The sequence below is a fragment of the Cervus elaphus genome, chromosome 28 (assembly GCF_910594005.1).
Source record: "Cervus elaphus chromosome 28, mCerEla1.1, whole genome shotgun sequence".
Lineage (NCBI taxonomy): Eukaryota > Metazoa > Chordata > Mammalia > Artiodactyla > Cervidae > Cervus > Cervus elaphus.
Window position 1 is genome coordinate 44,718,104 of NC_057842.1, and position 27,356 is coordinate 44,745,459.

The 27,356-nt window shown below is 40.6% G+C and overlaps 1 protein-coding gene across 7 annotated transcripts in view; it reads left to right on the forward strand.

Moving 5' to 3' along the window:
• PDSS2 (decaprenyl diphosphate synthase subunit 2) overlaps positions 1 to 27,356 on the forward strand; it is a 273,201-nt gene that overhangs the window by 223,824 nt on the left and 22,021 nt on the right. For 5 of the 7 annotated variants that reach the window (XM_043889762.1, XM_043889763.1, XM_043889768.1 and 2 more), the window contains one exon: positions 2,430 to 2,462. In XM_043889762.1, the coding sequence (XP_043745697.1) occupies positions 2,430 to 2,462 (33 nt within the window). Of the gene's footprint in view, positions 1 to 2,429; positions 2,463 to 22,194; positions 22,291 to 23,246; positions 23,695 to 27,356 lie in introns of those variants that run through there. The other 2 variants (XM_043889765.1, XM_043889764.1) reach the window with 2 other exon arrangements.

Sequence of the window (27,356 nt, forward strand, 5' to 3'; positions counted from 1 at the left end):
AGTTTCTCTGCACTTTACCCTGCAACATTAAGATATGAAAGGTACTCAACTTTCTAACTTTCAACAGATACCACTTTCAACACTTCTCACATGCCCTTTATGTTAAACACTGTAAGATGAGAATGTTGAAAGTGCTAGAATGAAGAGGAGGTAGTTAGAACAGAAACATGACTAAAAGTAGTGAGGAAACGGCTGACACATTACAGAAATGAGTTGTTTGATAGTATAATTCTGTAGGGCTCCCAGTTTGTGTATCATTGGAAAAGTGCTGTGCCTGAGAAACCCATGCAAGAGACAACCCTTGCCTGAGAAACCTGGCAAGAGACAAGGGAAAGGACGAGCAATTGAAAAGGTGGAAAACTGGTGGCTACAGAATCAGCCTCCATGTCAGATACCCCTTAACCCAAAGTGAATTTGAGAGACAGGTGAGAATTGGAGAACTTGAAGACTAAGCATATTGTGAAATGCTGCTGCTGAAGTTGTGGTCACAAGCCATGGATTATTCATGAGATCAAAGCCAGTTCATATTTGCATGATATCAAAGTGAGTAGCTAGGTCATGAGTGCACCATGCAGATGTTCTTGGGCTCCACACCACGCCTGCAGAAGTTACAGTGTTGGGAGAGAGATTTCAGTGTAGACAGAATTGTTTGTTTGCTTTTTTTTGACAGAATTGTTTTAACTTGGGGAAAAGACAAGTCTGTCCCTGAACAGTAGATATAAAATACCCAAGCAGAGAGAAGAATGAGCCTCATTTTAAAATATCTGCAAGAACTGACTCTTATTCCTGCTGGTATATTACATCTCAGGACTAAATTCAAACCCTTCTTAGTTCACTGAAAATCTTAGATCCCCAAAACATCTTTGAAGAACAGATTGAAAACCACAAATTCTTTTTTACAGTACATAGGTTGCAGAGGCCTTTTGTTTCATTGAAATCTTGGAAGTCCCAGTTTTAAGTAAATGGTGTCAAAAGCTATACATGAGCAGTATCTTATTAGAAGTTGCTTTTCATGAAAATAAGAAAAACAAAATTAGGCCTCTTAGGATAAATTTTTTTAAGATTATAAAGAAGCAAAAAGATTTTAAACTAATGTTATAAAGATTTCATTCTCTCTCATGTAAGTAATCTGCCACATTTAGTGTCATTATCTGTATAGTGTCATTTTGGACTCAGAAAACACATGGTCTCAAGACCTAACCTGTTTGCAAGTTGAAGGGCTCTCGTTGTGTGCAGAGATGGCAGGAGTTTTGCTCTCAAGTCCACAGAAGATGAGCTAACCTACCAGCAGAGACTAATGCATTGGTTGTCTCTGTCATGTTCAGATTTGATAAATAACGCTTTTGAGTATATGTTTTAATTTCAAATTGCTTTTTAATAACTAAAAATATTAAAATTTGACCTTATATAGGATGTCTCCTCACCCCCAGCTTTCTTCCCTCTCCTCATCCCTGGTGACGGTGGGATGGAGGTGGGGGCCTTTTGCACAATACAACATGTTAAAAATTATGCCAAAGGGAGTGGGGAAAAAAATGAACCCACAGATTACTTACTAAAATTGTACAGAAGGAAATATGTCATTACAGTGAAACCATCTGATAGTCACCACTTAAACCCAGTGATCAGACTTATAGCATTACTGAGACACAGGAGAGCCTGACATTTAGTGCCTCCTGAATTGATGCGGTTGAAGTATATAATATTCCATAGAATATATTCTTGAAAAAAATGTTTAACCTAAATCTAAGCAAGCTTCTTCAAACCCAACTTTCAGTTTGTAAGCAAATGACACAATGAAAAAAGTGATAATAATAAAAGAGAGACTTTTATATGACAGCTGCCCTGGTCTCCTCAAAAAGTCAGTTATTTCCATGAAAAAAGTTAATGATTTTTATTTTCATTTCTTAAAAAATGGGGAAGGGCTAGTCTAGATTTAAAAGGGAAAATAGAGATAAAAGCCAAATGCAATGTGTGAATCTTGATTAATTCTAGTGTGAGAAGAAAAGTTAAAATAAAATATATTCTTGGGACAACTGGAGAAATGTGAATATGGATTGTATATCAGATGGTATGGCATTATTGTTAGTTTTTTTTTTTTATTTGAAAGTGATCATGTATGAGTTGTCCTGTGCTTACAAGATGTTTGCTGAGGCATAAAGGAATGGGGAGTCATGGTATCTGCCAGTATCAAACCTAGAGTATATAAGTGTGCTCGTGGTACTGATCTTTCAACTCTTCAATACGTTTGAGAGTTCTGTGTATATGTATATACATACATACATATGTATGTTTCACTACATACCATGTAGAGATAGAAGAGGAAGTGGAGAAGGGGAAGAAAGTTGGCTTATTCTTTGAGAAGCAAAAGTTATAGAAATACTAAGTGACTTTAAAAGAACTAATTGATTTCCCCCTCTTTTCTATTTTAGGCTCAAGAGAAAGGAAGATTAGACTATGCTAAGGTAGGTAGATTTTGTGCATTCTACGCCATTTTATACATTTCTATTTGCTATTTGGTTTTTATTTATACTTGAAAAGTCAAAAGAAAAGCATCACATTCAAAACTAAGGGACCTTCCCTGTGAAGTAACAGGCATTAACAGGTGAAATAGGATTCATTTAATGGTAAGTTTATTTAGTGAATGCCTACTTCTTTCCAGACACTGTGTTAGGCGTCAAGAATAGAAGAGTGAACCAGATCAGTTCTTTCATTCATGACATTTACAAGCTAGTTGAGGAGGTGATTAATAAACAACTAAATGGATACATAATATAATGTCAACTGGTGGTAAGTGCCATGAGGAAAAATTAACTGGGTAAGATCACTGACCATTGCTGGAAAGATGTATCTTTGGACTATGGAAAAGAGCTTTTAGCATCATCAAGTAATACCTGGGAAGCACCATACAGGGCAGGTCTGGATTCCTAGAGGCAGTAGTTTTCACATACCCTGTAGAGCTCTTGAAAACATACATGCCTGGGTTACCACAGCATCATACCTCTTTCACCAACTTCAGAATTCCCTGGTAGGCAGAGCAGGCCAGGGGCAGGATGGAAGGGTTTGAAAAAAAAAGGCTCCACAGATCATTTTGACACATAGCCTTGTTCAAACACTGCTGTGGGATTTTGAATTTCAGCGCACCTGTGCAAGCCTTTGAACACACTTGGGTTTTCTCCTGAGGAACAAATGAAGTATTTTTGCAGGTGTGTGGGATGCATACAGCTGCTTGAATAAAGGAACATGCTAACCATCTGGTTTTTACAACAGTCAAGAATGGCCAGAGTGTGAGCACACCTGTACTCCAAAGACAAGGAGGACCAGATGGGACCTGTAAGAGCTGAGCTTGCGCTGGGACAGCTGCCCCCCCAGAGATCGCTCCAAGGCTGATCCAGAGCCGTGTGCTCTCTCGGCAGCCCTGAAGTGTACACCCATGGTTCCATGCCTTTTCTTTGCCTGAAGTGCGGTTCTTTCCTTCTCTGTCTCACAGACTTCTGTGTGCTTCAAGAAAAATTAGATTAAGAGTGGTATCTCTATACTGAAGACTTGTGTGTCTGTCACTCTATCTTTGATGTCTGTGCTAAGTCGTTTCAGTCATGTCCAAATGTTCGTGACCGCATGAACTGTAGCCCGCCAGGCTCCTCTGTCCATGGGATTCTCCAGTCAAGAATACTGGAGTGGGTTGCCATTTCCTTCTTAGATGTCTACTTGAGCCTTATTCCTAAATGGTCTCCCACAGGCAGAGATGCTCAAAGTGTCTTAAACTGAACTCAACATCTTCCCAGCATCTCTGGTCACCTTTTTTTTAGTACTTTATTTTTTAGAGCAGTTTTTAAGTTCACAGCAAAACTGAGCAAAAAGTGTAGAAAGTTTGCATTACCCTCTGACACCACACAAGCATAGCCGTCCCCACTGTTAGCGTCCTGCAGCAGATTGGAACATCTGTTATCATCAATAAACCTGCATTAATACATCTTTATAACCCAAAGTCCATCATTGACATTAGGGTCTAGTGTTAGTGTTGTATCTCTGGTCCTTATTACTTGTTCTGTCTCCTGATGTTGTCTGTCATCCCACCAGTGAACCATGTGAGAAAATTAGAAGTCACTCTCAAATGCTGTTACCCCCTCACCCCTATGTTCCATGACCAAGTCATACCAGTTTTATTGCCTACATTTTCTTAAATCCAGTCCCTCCTCTTGATGCCTCTTCCATTGCTCACACTGCATCCTGCTCTGAACCACTAGAAAGCCTGTGACTGTTCTCTATGCCTCTCTTTTGTTCCCAAAGATCCATCACCAGCCCGAATGTCTATCTAAACCACAAGCCTGGCAGTTCCACACTGCATCTTAAAACCCTTCCTTGGCCCCATGTTTTCTATAAGGCATATTCAAAGCTTACCACAGTGGCATATAAAGCACTGTGATCTCGCCCCCTGGAGGCACTCTCCAGCTTCATGTCCTCCAGACTGTGCTCCAGTGGCACCAAATTACATAAAACATGCTGTTTCTGTTCTCTGTGCCTCGACCCGAGCTGTCCCCTCTGCTTGGAATGCAGCAGAGTCCCCCTTTATCTGGCTTCCCCTGCCTCTTCTGTAAGACCTAATGTAGGATCGTCTCCAGGAGAAAGTCTGCCTGGGTCCCTGGGCTGGATGAGCTGCTTTCCTCCATTCTCTAGTCCACTGTGCACCTCTCAGTCATTGCGCTTCACTCCATTGTTTATGACCATTTATGAGAACGATCATAGGCTGTGAGCTCTTTGAGGGCACAGATGGTAACTTGTTTGTACACTTGGTGCCTAACATAGTGCTTGGCCCTTGGCAAATGGTGAATGAGTAAGTGAGTGAGGTTGTAAGAAAATAGAAGACCCATGCAATTAGTTGCAGGAGAAATTCTGGTATATGGTTTTTTATTTCAATCACAGAGGAAGGGAAAGCTTTTGACACAAGCTGCAGGTATCAGCAGGGATAAGAAGATTGCTTGAGAAGGTTAATGAACTAACTTGGAGATAAATGCAGGGATTTCACTATGATAAAGGAAATAACTTATAAACAAAAAATTAAGGGTAGTGACATCATGATTTGGCAATAGAGTGATTACTTATCATTGCTGCTTATTTATGACTCAGAAAACTCTTTTAGGATTTCTTATTGCAGAAGCACCTGCCAGGGGAAGAGACCAGAAGAAAAGGAAAAAAAGAAAATGGAGACACAGATAGAACACTCTGAACCAAGCAATGGGTCTGTCACCAACTCACTGCAAAATCTGTTATCAGTCACTTAATCTTTTTGGTTTCCCCTCAGTTTCCTTAGTGTGAGAGGAGCAGGTTACAATATTTTCCAGCATTCTTGCCTGGAAAATCCCATAGACAGAGGAGGGTACAGTAGCTGGTAGGCTGGTAGGGTACTGTAGAAGGATGGGTACAGTAGCTGGTAGGCTGGTAGGGTACTGTAGGAGGATGGGTACAGTAGCTGGTGGGCTGGTAGGGTACTGTAGAAGGATGGGTACAGTAGCTGGTAGGCTGGTAGGGTACTATAGGACGATGGGTACAGAAGCTGGTGGGCTGGTAGGGTACTGTAGCTGGTAGGATACAGTCCATGGGGTCACAAAGAGCTGGACACAACTGAGCAACTTCACTTTCTTTCTTTCAGTTTCCTTAGTATGAGAGGAGCAGGTTACAATAGTGCTATTCTACTCTCCAGGCCCAAATTTGAGAGGAGACATTCTTTTGGGGTGGGGGGGGGGGGGTGGGCAGAGGGAACACTCTTATCTTATATACTATTAAGGTCCAGATTCATTCCTTCATCTGCTTCATCCACCCAAGCATGGTGGATCTGATATTTAATATATGCAGCCAGACCTAACCTAGACCTTCCTATCAAAAGTCCCCCTTTGCTCTGTTTTTTTCCTCCTTAACGTTTATCATAATCTACAATTATCATTTTTATTTAGTTCCCTGTGTTTTGTTTCTTTTTCCAGTAGGCTGTAAGGCAAGACCTGAAGGCAGGGCCTTCCATGGCCTTGTCCATCGTAGCATTGTCTGTGCCCAGCACAGGCTTACATGCAGGAGTGCTTGACAAATGTGTATGGACGACGGCTGCATTAGTGAGATGTTAGAAGTGCAGGCAGCTCAGAGGTCTGGAACTGGGGATCACAGACTCAAATTAGCCAATACAGCCAGTATACTCTAGGACACTGTCCATCCCTATGTTCAGTAGCCCTCAGATTGCCTTCCCAAGCACCCAGTGACAATAGTTGTGATGCCAGCTAACAGAAACCCACCTACTGGAGTAAGTGGTGCTGTGCTGATATTTAAGGGCATAACTTGATCTCAGCAGTTAACCCAGACCTGTTATCCATGCTGCTGCTACTGCTGCTAAGTCACTTCAGTCGTGTCCGACTCTGTGCGACCCCATAGACGGCAGCCCACCAGGCTCCCCCGTCCCTGGAATTCTCCAGGCAAGAACACTGGAGTGGGTTGCCATTTCCTTCTCCAATGCATGAAAGGGAAAAGGGAAAATGAAGTCACTCAGTCGTGTCTGACTCCTAGCGACCCCATGGACTGCAGCCTACCAGGCTCCTCCGTCCATGGGATTTTCCAGGCAAGAGTACTGGAGTGGGGTGCCATTGCCTTCTCCGCTGTTATCCATACATAGACCCAAATCCAAGCACCGCGGGTAGAATGATTGTATCCTTCTCTGCCAAGCGTTCAGGAGATATCTGCAGTACTGTCTCTTACGCTGTGTATCATGGGCCCATGGGGAAGTCCTGGTCTCATGCTAATTGTTGCAGGCATCGTGCTTTGGCAGCTTAGGGCTCCCCTGGTGGGTTTACCTGTAAAACTGCATTTTAAAAACTCAGTGTCAAAAAAAACAAAACTCAGTGTCCATTTCCGGAGAGTGTCATGAAATTTAGTTATTGCTGGATGTTTCTTTATTTCCAAGTGGTGAACATTTTCTCAAAAGCCAAGTTTTATCTGAAAAATCGGATTTTAAGTGCAGATTATTTGGCCATGTGCTCTCTGGCTTCTTATGCCATCCCTCCAATTTTATCAGTCTCAGAACGGCAGGGAAGTAGAGGAGAGGGTAGAAGTGGTGATCAAAATCGGTCTCGGCTAGATCGCTATAGAGTGTCAGTCACATTCAACGAAACAGTGGTGTGTCCTCAAACACTCAGAAAAGAAATTGAATTACTTCTTAATTGAGTTCCTGCTGCGATGGAGCCTGGATTATGAATGCTTTACACTGCGACAGTGCCTTTCACCTACAGATATTAAAGCGCTCAGCAACTATCCCTTCATTAAGTCTCTCCCGCCTCTGGAAGGTGGTTAACACCAGTCCCGGTGCACTCTACCCACTCCTGAAGCTCATTCACCTGAGGCTGGCCTGGGGTGGAAGCTGTTAACTATAAGGTGATTCTACCCAGCTTCTAAAATGAAAAAACAAGAAGCAACTTACCTAGTTAAAACTGCAGAAGTTTTATTGGACAGAATGTATTTACCAGAAGTGAATTGTGACCAAAAATCTGGTGCCAACAGTTTTGCTCACATACGCCGTACAAAGAGGATCTTCTTTACGTGACTGGTGTTCAGCCCTGAGTGTGTCTGTCTTAGGCAATAGGGAACGGTTCCGTGTTCCCAAGGTTTCTGGCCCCAAGCAGATTGAGTTCAGTGTTAGAGGGAAGAGTGCCACCTATTGAACTGTAGACATCCATGGACATGTGTGGGGACCCGTGGAGAAGTGTCTCAGGCCACATTCACTCTTGGTTTGCTATGGTAACTTAATATATGTGTCTGAAGGAAAACAAGTATGTTGGCTACTCTGAGAAAAACATCTACAAACGTCTGTGTATTTTCCCCAGCTGGAGCTGAGCGTATGCCTGTAGTTTAGCCTACTGCTCCTTGAAAGAAGCATGCTGCTCAAAGACTGAGGCAGATGGTATTTTTACCACTTCAGGCAAAACATGGCACCTATGGTTCGGGTTTCTACAATTTTAATTTTTTAACACTTTCGAGATGGCTGGCTTAAAAATATCTCCATCACAGGGATACAGAACTTTTCTCAATTTCTTTTAAATAATTGCCTCAGATATACACATTATGGATAAATATCGCTTGGTCAGAACCAGACTCTCAGCCCTGTGGGCCACCCTCCTGCTCATTCTCCCACAAGTGCGTAGGACTAGGCCTTACATGGGCTTTGACAGTCATGCCGATTTTGATGCAAAGACTCTAAATGGTTTGCAGGAGCTTTCTGGTATTCATCTCCAGCCTTTACTGTGTGTAGTTCATATAATTTTCCCATGACTCAGTACAGAAAAGAAAGTTGTTTTTTGTGTCTTCCCACTGAGGTTCACTTGAAGCACAGAGAGTTGCTCAAGGTTAAGCACTTGGTAAAGATTTTGCATATGTTAGTTTATCAGGCATCCAGTTCTCAGTCAAATGTGAGAGAGGCTTTTTGAAAGGAGTGGGAGTTTTTTGCTGTTTCGCCTCTCCCGGAATTTGTTCAGGTCTCAGAGTAGCCCTTTCCCCTGCCTCAGGATCAGTGTCTAGAGCCCCTGCCTTCTTCATCCCTCCCCACCCTCAGGCCTTGCACATTTTGTTTTATTATAAAACACATTTGCATAGGGTACACATTAAAATTCCCTTCCCAGCAGCAAACTGTGCCATCCACAGATATTTGCATTTGCATGATCACACATCATCACTTCCTCTCATGTCGTGGTTCTCCTTTCCACGGCTTGCCCTTTTAGCCATTTCTTCCCATTTATTATCCATAGATTGCTTCAACCATTTTGCTGCATATTTTATCCAAAATTCTTTTTTGAACCAGTGTAGGAAATTTTCTATAAATATTATTGTCCTTTCTTTACTGACAAAGCCAGATTTTTTTTTTTTTTTTTTTTTTTGCAGAGTTTTAGCTGGCTTGTTCTTTCCCATAACCCTAGCTAACTGGCTCTGAGAATTTTTCATGTTGGCACATTTAGAGACCAGATGTTGCTGTATTTTCTCTTTGCTGTACCCCTTTCTTGGGCAGATGCTCCTTCTCCTACTCTGGGACTTTGCATTAGCTCCTTTGGTAAAATATTCCAAACAGCATCATTGTATGCACTGAATCTCTCATTTCCTCTAACCTCTTGAAGCTGTCTTAACATTTAGGATTTCTGGTTTTGTAATAATTATGGAGACTATCTACAAGCAATAACATTCCCCCCTCTTTTTTCATTAAGAATTTGTGGTCCAATTATATGAGATGTTTATAATATAATTTAAAAGAAAAAATCCAAATCCATATGATATGAGTGCAATTATATAAAATTTCATATGCTTGATAAAGACTGCATGACAACATGTAAAATGTAAAAAGGGCCTTAAGATAATAACTTTTTGTCTGAAAGGTATCAGTTTTTAAAATGTAGACTCTGATTTGAATTGGAATTTTTCTGTGTTACCACCTGAGCTACTGAGAATTGAAAAATAACTTTCCTGAACTCATGTTTTTAGTTCATAACCAGAATTTAATCCTAGGCTCCTAAAGAGTTGCTTGCTTCTATGGCAGTAGAAGGAATTCACTGGAAAATGTGGATTTTTAAAAATAACTTTTTTAATTGAAGTATAGTTGATTTATAATGTTGTGTTAGTTTCAGGTGTATAGCACACTATTTCAGTTTTATATACATATACACACATACATGTTTATTTATATTTTCAGATTATTTTCCCTTATAGACTATTACAAAATACAGGGTATAGTTCCCTGTGCTTAACAATAGTTCCTTATCGGTTACCTGTTTTATATGTAGTTGTGTATACATGTTAAACTCCTGATTCATCCCCCCCACTTCCCTCTCTGATAATCAGAAGTTTGTTTTCTGAAATATGATGTTTTACACTGGGAATTTTTGTGCAAGGCCTCAAACTGTGGTTGAGGCGCCAGGGAATAGTTGAGAAAGATGACAAAGGAAACCTTGGGCTCAGCCTGTGCTGCAGCACTGACGTCCCGCCCGCTGCAGAGGGATGGGGGCTAAAATTTTTAAATCCTCCTCTCCCTGTTTCCTTAAAATCACATATGACCGATTATTTTTCTTTTGGCAGTCATACTTCAGAAACGTAGGGGGATTTTGTTTTGGGGTTTTTTTCCCAGCAATAATGAGTAATTTTGTTTAATCTTTTTTTCAAAACAATTAATTTACTAAAGCTGGTTTTTGCAACTACTGCTTTGATTCCAAATCTCCTTCAAAGTACAGTTATCAATGATGAAAAATAATCATTGATCTATTTCTGTTCATAATAAAGCCAAAATCTTTTGTACCATGTAAAATTTTTAATCAAAAATAAGTTCTAATTGCACATGCAATAGTTAGTCTCCAGAGCCAGAGTTGTGCGTTGATGACCCTCAAGTCTTTTTGCAGAACAGTCACCCTCTGGGCATTCATTCATTCATTTGTTCCCCTATTATCAAGCTATTTCTTTTCTTCCTTAAGTCTCTGAGTATATTATTTTGCATTTGTCCCCAGTAACTATCATCTTACTTTGATGATCCATTCCGCTAATTTCTTAATGTTATTTTAAAATTAGATTCTCGTTCTCTGAGGTGTTTGCAGTCCCACACACTTCAGCGGCATCAACAGATTTAATGATAATAATCTCTAGTCCCTCATGGACCATGAATAAAATTATTAAATGATGTCAGTGATAAGCCTCTTTATGACATCATAAAATAATGCCACCCTCTCACCTGTTTGCCCAAATATTATTGATATTCTTTTAATTCAATCCTCAAAGCAGTTATAAATCTTCTTTATTTTTCTTTATGTCATATATTTCTAGCTTATTGGCCTTTCATCTCTAATTTTATATATAAAATATTGAATTATTTTGTTTATAACAATAATGTTTAGTGGGGCAATCTCTCCCATCCTTAGGTTTATAATTTTGAATTTCTGGTTCTTGAAAAATTACATGTCTGTATAATATCTCACATTTATTAGGAAGCTAAGGCAAACTTAGATTGTTGAAGAAGAGGAGTTCTTAGCTGTAAGCCTGGAATCGTGTCTGGTTTTATATCCTGAGGGCCTAACACAGTTCCTGCCACATACTAGGTACCCAATAAATATACGCTGAACTACTATTGAATGAATGAATAACCCAAGATACGCCAGCTGTTTGTGCCTATGTTCCTTTTCATTCATAAGATGAATTTGACTCCATCTTTGATCCTCTTAATTTCTCCCCTAGTATATTTAATCAAATACTTCCTCAATGGCATGCACTCTCTGGGTTAAAACAAAGATTCATTTAGGGTAGCCTTTTGAATCTTAGTCTAGCTAACTACAGATGCTCACCAGCTGGTTCTGTGGATAAATGCTCTGCACGGTGGGGTAGCTGGATTCAATTATTGTTCCCAGTTTGTGGCATCAGGACCCACCTGTGCACAGGAAGTGAGTGTGTGACTTTATGTGGAGGACTGAGCCTTTTGTCCCCTGGAGGAGTCTGCTTAGTCCATGAAACAGTTTTAAGTAGATCTGAAGGGAATACTGTTTCTTTCCGTGTCATCAAAAGCAGTGGAAGGACGTGAGTTTTCCAAAAAGAGAATGAAAAGGGAGGCACCTCTGTGTCAATGTTGAATCTAGCTTCAGTAAGTCGGAAGTCTTTGTCATTGCCTTAGATTGTTATTTCCAAATTTATTCACTAATCCTACAGCCTGATTTTACATGGAATTAAGGACTTCTGTGACGTCAAGATGTTTGATCTTACAGAAAGCTATAATTTGTTCAGATGGTGTATCTGAAGCCATTCCCTTGTGTTTCCTCAGCTGTGTCTGAAGGCACTGCTTAGCCTCCCTGCTGACACATGAGACTGAATATCGATCCTAGATGTGCTTAAGCACCTTTCTGAAATGGCATGGTAGCTGTGCACCTCAATTTTAAACAGAATTACTGAGGTCACAGTAGAGATGACGGAGATTACCACTGAGTAGATCTTTTCTTTCTTCCAAGTGCTTGACTTTCTGGCTTGAGGAAAGATCTTACCTATCCACCAGATAGTACTAAAGCCAAAGATGTGCCTCTGAAGATTGACTCATGCACGGTGCCCCCTGTGGAAGGTCTCCCTGTTCTAGAGCCAAAGAAATTTTGCTGCCTTTTGTCTTCATTCCTATGCACCTGTTAGGAAAGGCTGTAGGCTTTTCTACGTCCTGTGACCCTGGTAAGATGCATGTCATTGTAAGCATTTTCTTCAGGGTGCTCTCTGTTCAAGACATACACTGAGCACTTCAATCAAGCGGTTCTATCAGATCCTGTCTCTGAATCCTTTCATTTTATGGAGAAGAGATGAAATAAGCTAACGGTGTTCACACAGTTACTATCTCACAGTCATTATTCTAGCTGGGTCTATTGACTCCACACTGTACTCTTCACTACCATGCTGTTTCCCAGGGTGCTTTAGACATACAACAAAAAGAAGTAAGAGAGAATTTGTAGTCAGTCTCTGGTCTTACCAAAATCCAGAAAATGGTATGCGTTACTCTATAATCCTAACATAATTCTGGTCTCGGAAATAGTGACTATCTAGTAAGTGAATATCTTAGGATTAATTTGCTGAACTAGTTCAGTGATTATTGTGATTTTTTCCTAAGCTGGTATGCATTCTTCCCTCTCTCAAGAAAGTTTTAGAGATATGACCATTTAAGACAAGTTCTCAAGACTTCCCTGGTGGTCCGGTCGGCCTTGCAATGCAGGGGATGCAGATTCAATCCCTTGTGGGGATCACATACACTGCACAGATGAGAGCCCACATACACTGCAATGAAAGATCCCACATGAGCATCAGAGATCCCGCATGCTGCAACTAAGACCCAATGCAGCCAAATAAATAAACATAAAAAAATAAAAATAAAACAAGCTCTCATCACTGTTCTCTCGATGAAAGCAAGGGTCTATGTTAACAAATACCGTAGCATCATAACGTCGAGCCCTCCTACATCTGGAAGAGGTGTTAATCCTGCAGATATGATTACACTTATGTGGTGCAGAGTAACAGCGTCACCCCCATAGCATTGCTTCCTGCCTGTGCCCTCAGTCTGATGTGATCTGCCTGGAAGGCTTGGCTGAGATATGCATTGGTTGTCATTGCTCTCAGTAGCTATCGTTTTTCTGTCATTTGATGTGTGTTCCAGTGATGGATGGAGGGCTTCCCAGGTGGCGCTAGTGATAAAGAACCTGCCTGTCAGTGCAGGAGACAGAAGAGATGCAGGTTTGATCCCTGTGTCATGAAGATCCCCTGGAGAAGGGAATGGCAACCCACTCCAGTATTCTTGCCTGGAGAATCCCATGGGCAGAGAAGGCTGGCGGGCTACAGTCTATAGGGTGGCAAAGAATTGGACATGACTAAAGCCACTTAGCATGCACACAGAGACCAGTGATGGAAGTCATGTGTTTTGAGCTCATTTTGTATCAGAATGTATGTTGGGATGCCAGGAATCTAGGCTCAATGGATAGTAGTGATGCTGGTGGTAATAGTGGTTTTGAGGTAAGTGATCCCAAGGTTTTAGCAGATGAAAAATCAGAATATGAGGAGAATTTAAGAAATGAATGAAGGTACTTCCCTGGCGTGCAGTGGATAAGAATCCACCTGCCAATGCAGGGGACATGATCCCTGCTCTGGGAAGATCCCACATGCCTTGGAGCACCTAAGTCTGTGCACAACTACTGAGCCCATGCTCTCGAACCCGTGCTCCAGAACAAAACAAGCCCCTGCAATGAGAAGCCCGCTCACCACAACAGAGTAGTCCCCACTCAGCTGCAACTAGAGAAAACCCAAGTGTAGCAGCAAAAACCCAGTGCAACCAAAAATTTCAAATTAATTAATTAATTTTTAGGACGAGAAATGAATAAGATATAGACTCAAATCAAGCTAGAAACCCAAATTCACTCTTGCATAATTTATATGTTTCTCTCATAATCCCCAGGATGGTTTACATACATGATGTGTGTGCATCATTAAATTTTCCTCTAGAAGACATGGTAACCAAGCAGCAAAAATTGCTTTTTCTATGGAATTAAGCTTCAATTTAATATAATTCCATACATATGTCAGATGGGGCTTCCCAAGTGGCACAATGGTAAACAATCCACCTGCCAGAGCAGGAGACACAAAAGACGCAAGTTTGATCCCTGGGTTGGAAAGATCCCCTGGAAGAAGAAATGGCAACGCACTCCAGTATTCTTGCCTGGAAAATCCCACGGACAGAGGAGCCTGGTGGCCTGTAGTCCATGGAGTCACAAAGAGTCGGACACAACTGTGCACCACCACCATCCTCAGATACCCTACTTACCAAATGTTAATGAGAATTTATAAATTAACTTAAAACTAAAATCATATACTTATTCCCTTTAATTACAACTTGAAATCAGGCACATCTACTCATACCCTGAGCTCCAAGCTGACCTCTTGTTTCTTAAGCAGCAAGCACAACTTTACCTGAATGCTCAGCCATAGAGTGAACAGTTTTGGTCAGTTTTGATTATGCCAATAAAATGTTTTAACTATATTAAAATATTTCTAAATTATATATGTATGTATGGGTGTTTGTTTAGAGGTATTTATACATATAATATGGGCTTCCCTGGTAGCTCAGCTGGTAAAGAATCAGCCTGCAATGCGGTAGACCCCAGTTCATTTCCTGGGTCCAGAAGATCACCTGGAGAAGGGATAGGCTATCCACTCCAGTACTCTTGCCTGGAGAATCCCTATGGACAGAAGAGCCTGGTGGGCTACAGTCCGTGGGATTGCAACCAGTTGGACATGGCTGAGCAACTAAGTATAGCATACATATAATATACATATATATTCAGATATGATAATTTGTATGAAATGAGTTGTTTGATTATGTTCAGGTCTTTGTGGATAGTATTTCACAGCACAGACTCAGATGTACTTAGCTGAGAGGTTGAGCCTTGAAATCAGTTCTGAAATCTCACTCTCAACAGGAGGCCACACATCATCCAGACTGAGCTTAATAGACTCATGTGGAAGAGAGGGCAAGAAAAATGATACCCTATCTGTTTTTATCGTGTGTTTTTCTTCCCCCATTTAGGGAGAATAGACAGAATTTTCAATGATCAAGATGATCTGGAAATTCATTTTTCAGAACAAGCATGTTTCCTATTTTCTAATAATCACAGTTTTTAAATATTTAAAATACTTCCATGAATCTATATAAAATAGTCTATATTCTTTATAATTAAAGCCAGGTTAATCAGTCAGTCAGTTCAGTCGCTCAGTCATGTCTGACTCTTTGAGACCCCATGGACCACAGCACCCCAGGCTTCCCTGTCCATCACCAACTCCCCAAGTTTACTCAAACTCCTCTCCATTGAGTCGGTGATGCCATCCAACCATTTCATCCTCTGTCATCCCCTCCTCCTCCCGCCTTCAATCTTTCCCAGCATCAGGGTCTTTTCAAATGAGTCAGCTCTTCACATCAGGTGGCCAAAGTATTGGAGTTTCAACATCAGTCCTTCCAATGAACACTCAGCACTGATCTCCTTTAGAATGGACTGGATGGATCTCCTTGCAGTCCAAGGGACTCCCAAGAGTCTTCTCCAACACCACAGTTCAAAAGCATCAATTCTTTGGTGCTCAGCTTTCTTTATAATCCAACTCTCACATCCATACATGACTAGTGGGAAAACCATAGCTTTGACTAGATGGACCTCTGTTGGCAAAGTAATGTCTGCTTTTTAATATGCTGTCTAGGTTGGTCGTAACTTTTCTTCCAAGGAGCAAGCGTCTTTTAATTTCATGGCTGCAGCTACCATCTGCAGTGATTTTGGAGCCCCCAAAAATAAAGTCAGCCACTGTTTTCACTGTTTCCCCATCTATTTGCCATGAAGTGATGGGACTGGATGCCATGATCATAGTTATCTGAATGTTGAGCTTTAAGCCAACCTTTTCAGTCTCCTCTTTCACTTTCATCAAGAGGCTCTTTAGTTCTTCTTCACTTTCTGCCATAAGGGTGGTATCATCTGGGTATCTGAGGTTATTGATATTTCTCCTGGAAATCTTGATCCCAGCTTGTGCTTCATCCAGCCCGGCATTTTGCATGATGTACTCTGCATATAAGTTAAATAAGCAGGGTGACAATATACAGCCTTGACGTACTCCTTTCCCTATTTGGAACCAGTCTGTTCCATGTCCAGGTCTAACTGTTGCTTCCTGACCTGCATACAGATTTCTCAAGAGGCAGGTCAGGTGGTCTGGTATTCCCATCTCTTTCAGAATTTTCCACAGTTTATTGTGATCCACACAGTCAAAGGCTTTGGTATAGTCAATAAAGCAGAAGTAGATGTTTTTCTGGAACTCTCTTGCTTTTTCGATGATTCAGCGGATGTTGGCAATTTGATCTCTGGTTCCTCTGCCTTTTATAAAACCAACTTGAACATCTGGAATTTCAAAGTTCATGTATTGTTGAAGCCTGGCTTGGGGAATTTTGAGCATTACTTTACTAGCATGTGAGATGAGTGCGATTGTGTGGTAGTTTGAGCATTCTTTGGCATTGCCTTTCTTTGGGACTGGAATGAAAACTGACCTTTTCCAGCCCCGTGGCCGCTGGTGAATTTTCCAGATTTGCTGGCATATTGAGTGCAGCACTTTCACAGCATTGTCTTTTAGGCTTTGAAATAGCTCATCTGGAATTCCATCACCTCCATTAGTTTTGTTCATAGTGATGCTTCCTCAGGCCCACTTGACTTCACTTTCCATGATGTCTGGCTCTAGTTGAGTGATCACACCATCGTGATTATCTGGGCCATGAAGATCTTTTTTGTACAGTTCTTCTGTGTATTCTTGCCACCTCTTCTTACTATCTTCTGCTTCTGTTAGGTCCATACCATTTCTGTCCTTTATTGAGCCCATCTTTGCATGAAATGTTCCCTTGGTATCTCTAATTTTCTTGAAGAGATCTCTAGTCTTTCCCATTCTGTTGTTTTCCTCTATTTCTTTGCACTGATCACTGAGGAAGGCTTTCTTATCTCTCCTTGCTATTCTTTGGAACTCTGCATTCAAATGGGTATATCTTTCCTTTTCTCCTTTGCTTTTCACTTCTCTTCTTTTCACAGCTATTTATAAGGCCTCCTTAGACAACCATTTTGCCTTTTTGCATTTCTTTTCCATGGGGATGGTCTTGATTCCTGTCTCCTCTACAGTGTCACGAACCTCCGTCCATAGTTCTTCAGGCACTCTGTCTATCAGATCTAGTCCCTTAAATCTATTTCTCACTTCCACTGTATAATCATAAGGGATTTGATTTAGGTCATACCTGAATGGTCTAATGGTTTTCCCTACTTTCTTCAGTTTAAGTCTGAACTTGGAAATAGGGAGTTCATGATCTGAGCCACAGTCAGCTCCTGGTCTTATTTTTGCTGACTCTGTAGAGCTTCTCCATCTTTGGCTGTGAAGAATATAATCAGTCTGATTTCAGTGTTGGCCATCTGGTGATGTCCATGTGTAGAGTCTTCTCTTGTGTTGTTGGAAGAGGGTGTTTGCTATGACCAGTGCGTCCTCTTGGCAAAACTCTATTAGCCTTTGCCCTGCTTCATTCCATACTCCAAGGCCAAATTTGCCTGTTACTCCAGGTGTTTCTTGACTTCCTACTTTTGCATTCCAGTCCCCTATAATGAAAAGGACATCTTTTTTGGGTGTTAGTTCTAAAAGGTCTTGTAGGTCTTCATAGAACCATTCAACTTCAGCTTCTTCAGCATTACTGGTTGGGGCATAGGCTTGGATTACTGTGATATTGAATGGTTTGCCTTGGAAATGAACCAGGTACATTATATAAATGTTAATGTGAGCTTTGCAATGTATTCCCATGCTCCCTTACTCTTCAAACCTTATATTTGTGAAGCATTTTATTGATGTTAATTTCACATATATTATCTTATTCGTTCCTCATAATAATTGCCTGTGGCATAAATATTTTCTCTGTGATTTTATAGGTGAGGTGGGCTTAGAGAAGTTACTATGCCCAAGGTCACACATGTCCAGGTCCAGAGTTTCCCCACTGCCAGGGAGAGAGGCAGTGTGCTTATTGCTTCTCTATGATTATTTTTTGTATTATTATGAAACAGCATAAATGAATTAATCAGTCTTAGGAAGGGAACATCTCATCCTGTTATAAGATTAAAAATTGGTCCGTGTGTGGTTTCATTTGGAGGATTCTGCTCCAAGGTGCTTGAAAGGCCATCATGTCTGGAAATATGTGGCATTTTGTCCCTCTTGGAGTTCACCTCTCTTACCTCCCATCTCCATGGGCTTCCAGAACTTGGCCAGGGAAAAGGAGAGTAGTGTAACAAATGTCATGTGTATCCTGAACTCTCACACAGTTATACAGAATGATTTTAATTCTTCAAAACAATAAATAGAACTTGTTAAAAATTAGTATCTCAAAACTCAATACAGATCTGTATTGCAGTAATTTTACAGGCTATTTTACAAAAGAAAAATACTCTGATATTTTATTAGAGAATAGTAAAAATGCGTAAAGCATGTGACAAATTATGTTTGTCATTTTGAACTTATCTTTTATCCAGTGACTTCAATGTAGCATGATGAACACTGAAATTTTTTTTTTTAATTGTGAAAATGATAAGAGGCAGTGTCCGGTTGGTTGTGTGAAACCCCAATACTAGTGTTGCAGTCAGAGTCTTTGGTTGAGACTTTTAATTAAAAAAAAAAGTTTCTGTTATTAAGAATTTTTTAGGTACAAATATATTAGTTTTGTTTTATTCAGTGCCTTTTTGTTTAAAAAGTATGACTACAAGAATATACTTACTCAAGTCTATTGAGGTGTTTATGGCTTTTTCTTAGCAGAAAATGTGGAAATTTTCCACCTCCAATTCCTGTTGACATTTGTTCCACAACTGTATGGCATTTTTACTTGTGGTAGAAAAAAAAAAGATGTGTATGCTGTAAGATGTACATAATTAATCTAATGATGGCTTAGGTTTCTGTCATCTCTGTAAATATGGTTTTATCCAAAAGTATTTGATTTGATGTATTTTTTTAAATCTGTGATGTGTATTTTAAAAGTTTGTCCTGTGCAAAGGACAGTATTGGCATATGTGTTCTCTTTTCAAATGAAATTCAAATTTTTCCTAGATAGATAGATCCACACACACATACACCTCATAAGGTATATAGAACAGAAGGTATATGTGTGTGTATGCAATCCTATTAGAACAGTGCTAGGCACATGTAAGTACTACATATGGGGTTGTCTTTGTTGCTATTGCTATTATTATTATATTATTATTACTATTTTAATATCAGGACACACTACCATTCTAATTGTGTCTTCACCTGTGAATTCATGTGATTGAGGAAATAACTAAAAATTCTCTTATTTCCACTTCCTTCCATTTTTGCCAAAATAAGACATTTAATTAAGGTCATTAGATCAGTAGATTAAGTATTTAAGATCAGTAGATTTTTTTTCCCTATAGATTCTTTTACATAATTTGTCATTCTAGTTCAGTTCAGTTCAGTCGCTCAGTCGTATCCAACTCTTTGCAAAGTTGTGGACTTTGCAACTGTGGATACCAGGCTTCCCTGTCCATCACCACCTCCCAAAGCTCGCTCAAAGTCATGTCCATCGAGTTGGTGATGCCATTCAACCATCTCATCCGCTGTCGTCCCCTTCTCCTGCCTTCAATCTTTCCACATCAGGGTCTTTTCCAGTGAGTCAGTTCTTTGCATCAGGTGGCCAAAGTATTGGAGCTTTAGCTTCAGCATCCGTTCTTCCAATGAATATTCAGGACTGATTTCCTTTAGGATTGATTGGTTTGATCTCCTTACAGTCCAAGGGACTCTCAGGAGTCTTCTCCAACACCACAGTTCAAAAGCATCAATTCTTCGGCGTTCAGCTTTCTTTATAGTCCAACTCTCACATCCATACGTGACTACTCGAAAAACCATAGCTTTGACTAGATCTTTGTCAGCAAAGTGATGTCTCTGCTTTTTAGTAATAAGTCATTCTAAGTAAAATAAGTCATTCTAAGTAAAAAGGAGATTTTTATGTTGTTTGTGATACATTTCACAGTTTATTGTATTAAAGAAAGGTTTTAATTACTGTTTTTCATTTTGTACCAAGCCTTGCCACTCAGAAGCTGGCAAAACCATTCCAGCTGAAGCACAGTCAGCTTGAATCTTAAAGTTGTGTGGCACCTTGGAGGCAGCCTTGTCCCACCTCCATCTTCAGCTTAGAGTTTCACTTATACCTTCTCTGATGTGGGTATCTAGTTGCTGAGGACTTTCAATGATAGGGAATTTACAATTTGTCAAAAAAAAATTATTCATTGTTAGACAATTCTAGTCATCTGAAAGCTCTTTCTTACTTGTAATTGAAATTGAAGCTTCCTAGAAATTTCACCTGATTGCTCTTTGTTTTGTTCCCTGAAGCATATAAAACAGGACTTCTCCTCCTTCCATTTAATTGCTTTAGTTTGAGGATGGGTTTAATATCTTCCTTTAACCCTTTCCTCCAGGTTAAGCATTCCTTAGATGACATGTTTCCAAATATTTCTTCATCCTCATGCTGGACCCTGTCTATCTTGTCAGTGTCCCTCTTGAGACATGGCACCCAGGATTTGAACATAGTTTTCTAAAAATGATTAGCTATCAAAGACTGCAGTGAGACTGTTCTTGCCTGTCTTTTGGACATGTGAATCTGTTTATACTGCCAAGGTTTGCGTTTGCTTTTTTTTAGTATCTGCGTCACAGTTTTGGCTTATATACAGAATGTCGTTATCAAAGATTCTCAGCATTTTTCTATGAGTCACTGCCAAACTGAGGTTTACATTTTTGTAATTAGTTTATGAAACCTAAATGCTCAACTATACGGTTGCCCTGTTCCATTTCATCTGGCTAGTATCAGTCTATTGCTCAACATGTCAAAGCCATTAAAATTTTGATGTTGTCCACGTGTTAGCTTCCTCTCTTGACTGTGTGACATCTGAAAATTAAAATTTAACCTGCATTTCTTCTCCATCATCTTTCAATCACTGTGATAAGGGAAAGGGATCAAGTACTGAGTCTTTCAGTACAATACCAGGTATCACCTTTCTGTTCAATATAAATCCACTGCTAAACATTTTCTGGAAATGGTTGTTTTACATATTTGAATCCATATTACCAAACTCTAATACAGATCCTGTCTCTCCATGATGAAAATCTGAATGTACTCTACTATTTCTGAAGCTAGCAGTCAAGTTAATATCAAAAGAAAGATGAGATTGTTCTGTTATAATGTGCCCGTGGTGACGCACCTTTACTGGGGCCGTGATCACCACTGCTTTTTCTCTAGAGTTCACAATCGGTCTGTTAACCTTTTTGGGATTTTTGCCATAATTTTCCTAAGTTCACGGATCTGTGTTACAGAATGCACATTTGTCCTCATTTTTTTGGTCCAGTATTGGAACGCATTAGTCATTTGACTCTCCCATTTCTGACATTTCTCACAGTCTTTCAGTAGCTGGGAAGGACAGTTATATGCATTCCAGGCATATGAGAGCAGGACAGAGGTGGGTGGGTGCATCTGTGAAGGTGCTCTAGACCAGGAACTACATCTTCGGCGTGAGGAGGTAGGCAAAGAAGGAAAGTGTCAGAGGATGAAAACTGGACAGGAACATCAGGCAAAGAGAGTGAGAAAACCGCACAGCTGTTTGTCCCAGAGGATGGCACGATGTTTAGCGTGGGAGAGTGGGTGGTCCTGGAAGGCTAAGGACACCAAAAGCCAAGATGGTAGCTGCATCCAAGGTTCCCTGACAACCTATCATGGGCCATTTGAATGCATAATATCTTATGCGTCATCTTTAAAGGCCCCTCTTTGTGGAATTTGGTCTTTACAATTTTGAACTCATTCTTCAGTTCTATTTCCTTTGTCTTCTTTTAATAGTACATTATCTTTTGCAAATATTTGCGCATATTTGTTCTTACTCAGCATACAGCCTTTACATTTCAAAGCCCCTCATTTTTGTTATCATCTCCTCCCCGTGCTGCCCCCGTGAATGCCCATCAGACTTTAGCAGATTTTGACAAGGTTGTTTGTTTCTGAACATTTGCTGTGAGGCAGCCTGTGACAGTACAGACCTGTTGGTGGAGTCCTACACAATTTTTACAGCTTTGTGCCTCTCTTTCTGTCAGCTCCTTCAAGCCAGGGATAGGACCCGATCTCCATGGTGGCACTCTGCAGTGGAGGGGATGATAGGCTCCTCCTTTTGCACCCACGCCTTCCCAAATGTGAGTCCTGATAGAGTTTATTCAGTAGCCATTATTTTGTTCACTTTCATAATTAATTATGACTGTTGTTGGAGTTTAGTTTTCCAGTAGCTTCTGTCACCCTTGAACTCTATTTCCAGTTATAGATGGAATCATGGCCATCATTTCACTAAACTCAGTTTTGCAATGCACTTTCCTAACACATAGTCCAGTTATCCAAACCCATACCCGCTAGTCCTTTCTAAGGACTGATTCTAACACCAGTGAAACTGTTAGTCCCTCAGTTATGTCTGACTCTTTGTGACCCCATTGACTGTAGCCCGTCAGGCTCCTCTGTCCATGGAATTCTCCAGGCAAGGATACTGGAGTGGGTTGCCATTCCCTGCTCCAGGGGATCTTCCCAACCCAGGGATCAAACCCAGGTCATCTGCATTGTGGGCAGATTCTTTACTGTCTGAGCCAGCAGGGAAGCCGATTCTAATACCAGGATGGCGTTAATTTTTTGTTAATCTCCATCACATTTATAGCCAGTTATGCTGACATAGCTAAGCAGAAAGTGCTTCTTCTCTCAACTGATACATAAGATTATCAGTCAGGCACACCAAGAATTTGTCAACCATAGAATGCAAGTTTTAGCAGATGTTCAAAGGTTGAAGTTCCATGTCATTACTGTATTGTACCTTTCTTCCAGCTGTATAATCTCTATTAAGCAAGCATGGTCCACTCCTACCTCTTGGTTGGGAGGTGTGTGGTCTCCTCCCATAATAGCATGGCTTCTGTTTGTTTTCTTTTACCCTTATCCAGCTGTTTTCAACCACTAAATAAAAAACAGCAACAACTTTATATTGTTTCATACTCCCTTGCTCTGTTATACAGTTTCTTCAGAACACAGTCTAACCTGTGTTCCAGATGGGTTTTAGTATCCCTGTTCTGGTTGGGTGAAATACAACTTGGGGTTATCTCCATGCCTTTTCCAGTGCTATCGGGTGAAAGAGCTTGGGATGTGCAGAAATGAAACCCAGGCCATTTCTCAGATTTGCTGTTGACTCTTGTCCATGCCACTTAGCCTCTCTCATCCAGCATCTTCTGCAAAATGAGGTGAGAGGACAGTACTTGGGGTTTCTTCTAGCTCTAAGTCTCCCTCAGTTTTCATTGGATGGCAGGAGCAGCTGCCTTCTCATCTTCTAAAGCTACCGCGACCCCGTGGCAGGGGCTTGTCTTTAATTTTCAGAGGACTTTCAAACCAGTGAGTTTTCAGAGGCATACAGTGATTTCTTAAAATGGTCTCATAAAAGATACATTTATCACTGAAAAGTGATACCTTTTGATAAATACTAATAATAATGCACTTAATTTTAAGTACCATGCATTCTCTTCTCTCTGTGTTAATATCTTTAATGGATCCTCCAACAGGCGATTTGGACTTAATTTATTTCAGGTGATACTGTACTTATACAACTATTCAGTTGACTTAATTAGAGGTTTAATTAAATTATTGTCCTAAAGTGCTATATCAAGGAAATAAAATGCAAAATGATAATTCACCTTCTTGTATTTTTTAAATTTATCCTACAGCTAAAGTGGTTTTCAGGTCATAAAGGCCAGAGTGGGCTTATGAGCATTTTAGCCACATCCTAATGTGGAAAGTTGTATTTTCAAGTTGCACTATTTTGTATTGTAAGTTGCATTATTAAGTGCATCAGTTGGGAATTTGCCCAGTCAAAATGCAGGTGAGGGCAAAAGTGAAAAGAATTTTTTTTATGTGGTCTTTTCTCTTGCAACTATCAGAACCAACATCATGGGTCCAATCCCTCTGTGTTCCACTCAGCCCTCTCTGGTTCTGCCGCCCTATGACAAGCCCTCTAACAAGTGGTCCTGGGAGGCAGCAACTGTGTCTCTTTCTGTACCTCTAGCCCCTACTATATAGCTATGGCATAGAGGTGCCCAATAAATGCTTGCTGAATTTAATTTGATCATCACAAAGACAACACTTTGCAAGTGTGGTTAAAACAGTATAAATCCAACATGATAATTTTAAAATATCATCACTCCAAATACATGCCCCAGTGAGTGAGGTACTCCCAAATCTGGTTAATCATTGAAGTGACCTAAGAAGTATTTTTTTAAGGCCTTACTGAATCCATCTCCAGGAATGAGGTCTAGGGATCTGTATGTTAAAGCTCCCCAGGTGAATCTTATGAGCAGCCAGGTTTAGAAACTCCAGTTTAATGTGTCTTGTGTATTTTTGTATTTTTCTGTATTTGTATTTTTGTATTATTTTTTTTGTATATTATTTTTATATTATTTGTATTTTGTATATTTGTATTTTCTGTTTTTGTACTTTTCGGTATTTTCCAATATTGTATTTTTCTGGATGAACTCATGGCCTATTCTAATTTATAGTAAAAATGAATCTCAGTTATGCCCTATTAATTATATCTGAAGGATTTCCTTTGAACCAGTAGTTTATGTTTAGTTTGTGGAAGTGTATATAGATACCCATGAAGAATAATATTAATGCCTTCCATGAAGGATTAGATTACCAGTGAGTCCTGAAATGGGCACTTTACACATGGAAGCTATTGGGTCCTTGGTATGCAAAGTCTTGTGAGCCAACTCTGTGGAGAGCAGATTGGAGTATTAACTGGAAGTAGAATGGTCATTGGGAAAGAGAAATTAACTCTTTTTAGGGCATGAGTAACTTTTAGAGATGTCCTCCTGGGTGTATGTGTGTGTTCAGTTGCTCAGTTTTGTCTGACTCTTTGCGACCCCATGGACTGCAGCCCATCAGGCTCCTCTGTCCATGAGATTTCACAGGCAAGTACACTGGAGTGGGTTGCCATTTCCTACACCAGGGGATCTTCCTGACTTAGGGACTGAACCCACGGTCTCCTGCATTGGCAGGCGGGTTCTGTACCACTGAGCCACCAGTGAAGCCCTCCTGGGTGCTATTTTGCCATAATCTGAATTACCCTTCATTGTAGGATTAAATGGGCTTCCCAGGTGGCGCTAGTGGTAAAGAATCCACCTGCCAATGCAGGAGGGCATGGCAACCTACTCAAGTATTCTTGCTTGGAGAATCCCATGGACAGAAAAGCATGGCAGGCTACAGTCCATGGGGTTGCAAAGAGTCTGACATGACTGAGGCAACTTGGCATGCATGCACGTAGGATTAACTACCACACCCCACCAGGCTCCTCTGTCCATGGAATTCTCCAGGCAAGAGTACTACAGTGGGTTGCCATTTCTTTCTCTAGGGGATCTTCCCAACCCAGAGAGTGAACCCAGGTCTCCTGCATTGCAGGCAGATTCTTTACCATCTGAGCCACCAGGGAAGCCCATTAAATGCCATATAAGTCAGCATCAAATATTCAATGGAGCCTGACTGAATAAAGTTTATAGCCTAACAAACTAAGCATACCAATCAGAGAAATGCAGAATGTAGAACACTGTACAACATAGCTTGGTCCTTTCAAAATGGCAATATCGTAGGGGGAGGAAGAAGTTTAAAGTGTCATAACAAATGAATGCAGTGTGTGAACCAGGATTTATTACAGTTTTGGGGATGGGGGGGATGGGCGTTGAAAGGTTAAAAAAGAAATTTTGGAGCCAGTTGGGAAAATTTACAGGTAGACTAGATATTACATGATAGGAGAGTATTACTGTTAACTTTCCGACCTCTGATAATAGAGTTCTGGCCGTGTAGGAAAATGTTCTTATCTTAGGAGATACTTTCAAAACAAGCGTAAAGCATCCTACAGCTCATGGGCATCCAAGTCATGTCCTGCCAGCTCAGGGCCAATTGTTAAATATTTAAGAATTCTGTGATTGTGCAACCCTTGGTAGCTTGAAATCCACCATGATGGGAGTATGCAAACCACAAAATCTACAAGTAGGGTTTTTTCCTCCTCTAGAAAGTTAATTTCTCCTCTGGAGAGTAATTAAGCAGCTTACCACTGCTTAAAGCTTACTTTCAAATGATTCAGAAAACACATATACGAGTAGATAGGACAAAAATAGCAAAGTATTAGTGATTGTTGAGTCTAGGTAGAGGATATGTGTTCTGCTAGTCCAGGAGTCACAGACTTCCTGTAAAGGCCGAAGTGTAAATAGTTTAGGCTTTGCAGTTCATACAGTCTCTGTGGCAGCTGCTCAACTCTGCCTCTCTGCCGTTACAGTACAGAAGCAACCATACTTAAATGAATGGGCATGTTATGTTCCAGTAGAACTTAATTTATAAAAACAGGGAGGCCACATTTGGTCTGAGGCTCAGTTCAGTCGCTCAGTCATGTCTGACTGCTTGCAACGCCATGGACTGCAGCACGCCAAGCTTCCCTGTCCATCACCAACTCCTGGAGCTTGCTCAAACTCAAACCATCTCATCCTCTGTCATCCCCTTCTCTTCCTGCCCTCAATCTTTCCCAGCATCAGGGTATTTTCCAATGAGTCAATTCTTCCCATCAGGTGGCCAAAGTATTGGAGCTTCAGCTTCAGCATCAGTCCTTCTGATCTGAGCCTTTGGTCTGAGGCTATAGGTTGCCAACTCCTGTGCTAGTCTTTCAACTTTTCTGTACTTTTAAAATATTCAGGGGACTTCCCCAGTGGTCCCATGGTTAAGATATCACACTTCCACTGCAGGAGGCACAGCTTCAATCCCTGGTTAGGGAACAGATCCTGCATGCCATGCAGCACAGCCAAAAAATAGAAAAGAAAAATTAAAAATATTTTATAATAAAATTTTTTAAATAAAGTTTTTAGGTTGGTTTTCAGAGCACACCCCCCTACCCTGGTTCCCCTAACACCTAGTAATGAAAATAAGAGGTATGTCCTTTCTCTTCCTTTTTTTTTTGTCTTTAAGCTGCTCTAATCCAAGTTCAACTACCTGTGAGGTTGTTATGCATCAAGCTAAAATAGACTTGATCTTGGTGGCTGGAGTAGCTTTCCTGGCAGTGGCTAAGGGCTTGAGGAGGAAGAAGAATTAAATCATTCTGAATATCTGTAGTGTTTTAGACACTGTCAAGCACTCTGTACTGTCTCGTGTAGTACCCACCAGCAGTCCAGCAAGTGAAGTGAGTGAAAGTCACTCA